Raw genomic sequence first — 4,395 nt, forward strand, 5'->3', positions numbered from 1 at the left:
TTCGTGAAATTGTACTTCAGTATGGTTTCATAAACAAAGACATGCTGATGTGCCAGAATATTAAGTATCACATTGTCATAAGTATCAAAACTGTAAAAACAATATGTAGCTTTTCTGCAGAAAGAACCAGCCTCATAAATTTATGACTTTATCCTTTTTCTTCAGTGTGGCCCTAGTACTCTGTCATATAAACAAATACACATTCCATATGAATATAAAAACACAATGTGTAACATTATGTTCCTTTATTGAATAAGGACAAAACAAAGCAGGTAAACCATCAGCTCCTTTCGAAACTGAAGTCACAGTGACTCTACAAGATGGAAAGCACAGAATCCAAGCATATTATACAAAATGATACATACACATTCAAAGGTCTGTATATAACACACCCTGCATGTCTGCACACTAAAATAAATGCAGGACAAATCCATACACATCAACTGAACAGACAAATGAATGGATGCAGTAGCCTCCCTGCAGCCTTGTATTACACACAGTATACCGCACAAACATCATAAGAGGCCAAATTCGTAAAAAAACGAACCCAAAAAAACCCAAATTCCTCTGCCACCGCAGGACATATTTAACCAAAATTGAAAGCACACATACTAACTAAAATAATTCAACACATATTGGTCCCTCAGCAGCCGACCACTGTCGTCATCAGGGAAGATTGCCGGATTGTCCCAGTCCATGGCTGGTGGCACTCTGGGGGCCCTCTCCTTCCTCAGGCAGGCCACATTGTGGAGGACAGCACAAGCCACAGTAATATCACATGCCCTAACAGGGCTGACCCTTAATTTGTGAAGGCAGTGAAAGCGTGCCTTCAGGAGGCCAAAGGTCATTTCAACTCTGGCCCTGGTCCTGGCATGGGCATGGTTGTAGGCCTGCTGTGCTTCCTGGGGGTCTGTGAAAGGTGTCAGGAGAAAAGGCTGGCAGCCATACCCCCTGTCTCCCAGCAACACACCAGAGAATTCACCTGTCAACACAAAATCTCATCATTACTACCTCATAAACACAGTGATATTCTTGACACAGCCATGATGGTTATAAATAGGGGTTGTGTGGCTTACCTTGTGATAGGCACTGATAGATTTCAGAGGCCCGAAAGATTCTGGAGTCATGGACTGAGCCAGGCCATTTTGCCACAACATTGCTGATCACACAGTCAGCATTGCAGACCATCTGAAATCATAAGATGAGGAATATTACACCAATCAATGCACATCACTGGCAATGCAGAGTGTTCGTCAATGGACAATATCAAAAAGTTATGTTCACCTGAACATTAATGCTGTGAAAGGATTTCCTATTCACAAAATCGGCCTCATGGGCACCTGAGGGGGCTTTTATCCTTATGTGTGTGCAGTCCACTGCACCAATGACATTGGGGAAACCTGTCACACAAAGTAATGAGTATCCTACTATGTGTTAACAGTTGTCCTGTAATTTGTAGATCCTCTTACCTGCAATCCTATAGAACTCCTCTTTGATGTCACAGAGTCTTCTGTGGCCAGGGAAGGAGATGAAGACATCTGCTAATGCTTTGATAGCCAGACACACACTCCTTATTGTGCGGCAAATTGTGGCCTTGTTCAGCTGTTCTGCATCCCCCACTGAGTACAGGAAGGCTCCACTAGCAAAAAAGCGCAAGGCCACACAAACCATTTGCTCCACACTCAGTGCATGGCTCCGTGCAGTGCGGTGCTTAATCCTGGGACCCAGTAGTCTGCATAGATACCTGATGCCATCTGCAGAAAACCTGTATCTTTCATATAGATGGTCATCAGGGAAGGCCAGTGGGTCCAACCGGTCCCTGAAGACCCTTTCTCGCCTGAAGGCTCTCCTCAGCACAAGTGCTTCTTCATCCACCACATCTCGCACGAATGGGCATGCCATTGTCAGAGCAGAAAGGAACACACAATTTTGGGCCTTCATATAGGCTAGTGGCCACACCTGGTGCTGGGGGGGTGGGCAAAAGAGGGCGATGCCTTATAACGATGACTTGGTTGTACTGATTGCTGGGAAAATAAAAAAAACCTTAGAAAGATGCCACCGTCCTGTGTGCTCACAATAAGAGCTCATATGTCATGGCTCACTTGACTTTACGAGAATATACCTAATTTTTATTTTGAGCTGTGTCATCTTCTTGGAGCTGGGGGAGGAAAGAAAAATAATGATTAATACATTTGTGTTACAGTTAGCATACAGTGTACATTGAAGGCATATCTCACCTCCCTCTCAAGTTTTTTTATTTCAAGGTCCAGTTTCCTAATTGTCCTCTTTTTTATTTCGGACTCCAGTGCAAGATTTTCCATCTTTTTCTTCTTGTACTGAATGTCTATGTCTGCCAGTTCTATTTGGCGCCGGAGGTGGTTGCCATACAACTTTCTGATAGCTTGTGAGCTCTGTGAACACAATACAATTAGCGCAGCTGGAATTTGGCAGGATGTGGTGTCCTTTTATTAATACGCACTATGTTGCCAGGCTGGTTTTCCCACTGTATAGCATCTGGGTCCTGTAAAAGAAATTAGATTTTTTGATTTTGATGAGGACTCCTCACCATTGTAGAGTAAATAGTACTTTCACAGTCTTAACATGATACCTCATGCCTTCTGGAATCCAGAGAGATGGTCTCCTCCTCATCATCGTCTCCATCATGTGCTGTTGCTGCTGCACTGGGGCCTTCACCCTATCACATTTAATCGGATTCATATTGAAGCTAGTAGACAAGACATGCCAGGCCTACAGTATGCCTTTGATGGAGTACTCACTGGATCAGCATCGTCTGGTGCTTGTGCTGGTGGCTCTAACAGGAACACAGTGCTGCCAGACACTGCAAGGCAATAGGTAAACCAAAGTCAGACAGTCCAAATTGATTCAATATGAATGTGGTTGTATCCCATGTAGAGATGGAAGGACATACCTTGAATGAAGCGGGTGGCATCTTGGGAGGAACCTATGCTCGTCTCTTTCCCCCCAGGGATCCCCTCTAAGACGGGCCTGCCTTTATTTAGCTCCAAGGCCATGTCCTCTGCTGGGGTAAGGTCAGCCTTTGGTGACCCACCACCCGTGCCTTGTCTGTGGGTATTCTTTTTCACTGCTAAAACAGTACAGACAATGTGTGAGCAGGCACCTTCTGGGTACAATATATGCTTGTGCTTTGTTAAATATTAGTCAGGGACCATACCATTCTGCAGAATGTTCTTGTATTTGATTTTGACCTGCTGCCATGTCCGTTTTGGCCCGTTCATGTTTAATCTACACACACACACACACACACACACACACACACACATTTAATGGAGTCACACTGCAAAAAATTACTTGGTATTTTTGTCTTGTTTTCAGTAAAAATATCAAAAAATTTATCATAGCTTTATACAGTGTGATGGAGTTACTTTACACAATTTCACTCATATCTGCAGTGCATTTCAATTAAAAATTTAACCGTTTCATAATTACAGTACAACTGCATTTTTGGAGATGTGAATTAAATATTTGAATTGTAATTGTGATGTTTCAGCGGAGCGGTGAGTGTGTAATTGTGCACTACTTACGCATTCAGGCGGTCTGCAATACTTTGCCACGCTTTTTCTCTTTGCTTTATCACTGTGGCGGTGTTGCCTTTCTTCTTAATTATATATTTTACCTCCTCGTATGCCTCCATGAGGATTTGTGCTTCCGACGGGGAAAAGTACGCGGCTCTAGTTGCCATGGTAAATCAGTTAATCTGTGATCTGTGGCGGGGTCTATTTGAGTGAGCCGTGAGCGCGCACCTATCCAGGATTGGTTTCACCTGGCTTAATGAATCCGTGTCTGCTCATCCTGGCTTGGTCTTTGTGCAACCAATTAAGCCTGGACGCACATGTTTTGGCTTCATTGAGCTCAGCTGAGTCATTTATCCCGGATGTCTTAATTCTACTTTTGTGCAACAGGCCCCAGTACTGAGTCGATGTGCTTCTGTTTGGGATATGCCCCTGTGGTCACTGTGGGGATGATGTCGTCGATGCACTTATTTATGAAGCCGGTGACTGATGTGGTAAACTCCACAATGCAATCAGATGAATCCCAGATAATATTCCAGTCTGCGTTAGTGAAACAGTCCTGTAGCTTAGCATCCGCTTCATTGGACCACTTCCGTATTGAGCGCGTCACTGGTACTTCCTGTTTTAGTTTTTGCTGGTAAGCAGGAATCAGCAGGATAGAGTTATGGACAGATTTGTGAAATGGAGGGCGAGGGAGAGCATTTCTCTGTGTGGAGTAAAGGTGATCTAGAGTTTTTTCACCTCTAGTTGCACAGGTGACATGCTGGTAAAAATGAGGTAAGACGGATGCAGACAGAAATAAAATAGAGAAATAATAGAAAAGTAAAACATATAATAAATACAC

The 4,395-nt window shown here is 43.6% G+C and overlaps 1 protein-coding gene across 3 annotated transcripts; it reads right to left on the reverse strand.

Annotated features, from left to right (window-relative positions):
* Positions 1–208: 208 nt before the first annotated feature.
* Positions 209–3,228, reverse strand: LOC311111992 (putative nuclease HARBI1). Of its 3 annotated transcripts, XM_084154947.1 has the most exons (11): positions 3,194–3,228; positions 2,930–3,106; positions 2,778–2,839; positions 2,609–2,695; positions 2,480–2,521; positions 2,238–2,411; positions 2,123–2,158; positions 1,470–2,024; positions 1,285–1,400; positions 1,077–1,188; positions 211–982 (listed from the first exon to the last, which is right to left on the reverse strand). In XM_084154947.1, the coding sequence occupies exons 8-11, from the start codon at positions 1,939–1,941 to the stop codon at positions 612–614; spliced, it is 1,071 nt and encodes a 356-aa protein (XP_084011073.1). In that variant the 5' UTR covers positions 1,942–2,024; positions 2,123–2,158; positions 2,238–2,411; positions 2,480–2,521; positions 2,609–2,695; positions 2,778–2,839; positions 2,930–3,106; positions 3,194–3,228; the 3' UTR covers positions 211–611. The 3 variants fall into 3 exon arrangements, 2 of the variants coding, with proteins under 2 accessions (XP_084011073.1, XP_084011074.1); XR_014610814.1 differs by lacking the exons at positions 1,285–1,400; positions 3,194–3,228 and having other exon boundaries at positions 209–982; positions 2,930–3,100; XM_084154948.1 differs by lacking the exons at positions 2,238–2,411; positions 2,480–2,521; positions 2,609–2,695; ... (1 more) ...; positions 2,930–3,106; positions 3,194–3,228 and having other exon boundaries at positions 1,470–2,158.
* Between the last annotated feature and the right edge of the window lie 1,167 nt (positions 3,229–4,395).

The sequence above is a fragment of the Coregonus lavaretus genome (genome assembly GCF_964263955.1).
Source record: "Coregonus lavaretus genome assembly, chromosome: 38".
In the NCBI taxonomy this organism is placed as follows: domain Eukaryota; kingdom Metazoa; phylum Chordata; class Actinopteri; order Salmoniformes; family Salmonidae; genus Coregonus; species Coregonus lavaretus.

Excerpts from the sequence above, each read along its gene's own strand:
- LOC311111992 (XM_084154947.1), bottom strand. The coding sequence starts at position 1,941 with ATGAAGGCCCAAAATTGTGTGTTCCTTTCTGCTCTGACAATGGCATGC. Across the intron at positions 1,189-1,284 it reads TTCACAGCATTAATGTTCAG|ATGGTCTGCAATGCTGACTG; the intron begins GTGAACATAACT and ends TTATGATTTCAG. Across the intron at positions 983-1,076 it reads CTATCAGTGCCTATCACAAG|GTGAATTCTCTGGTGTGTTG; the intron begins GTAAGCCACACA and ends TTGTGTTGACAG.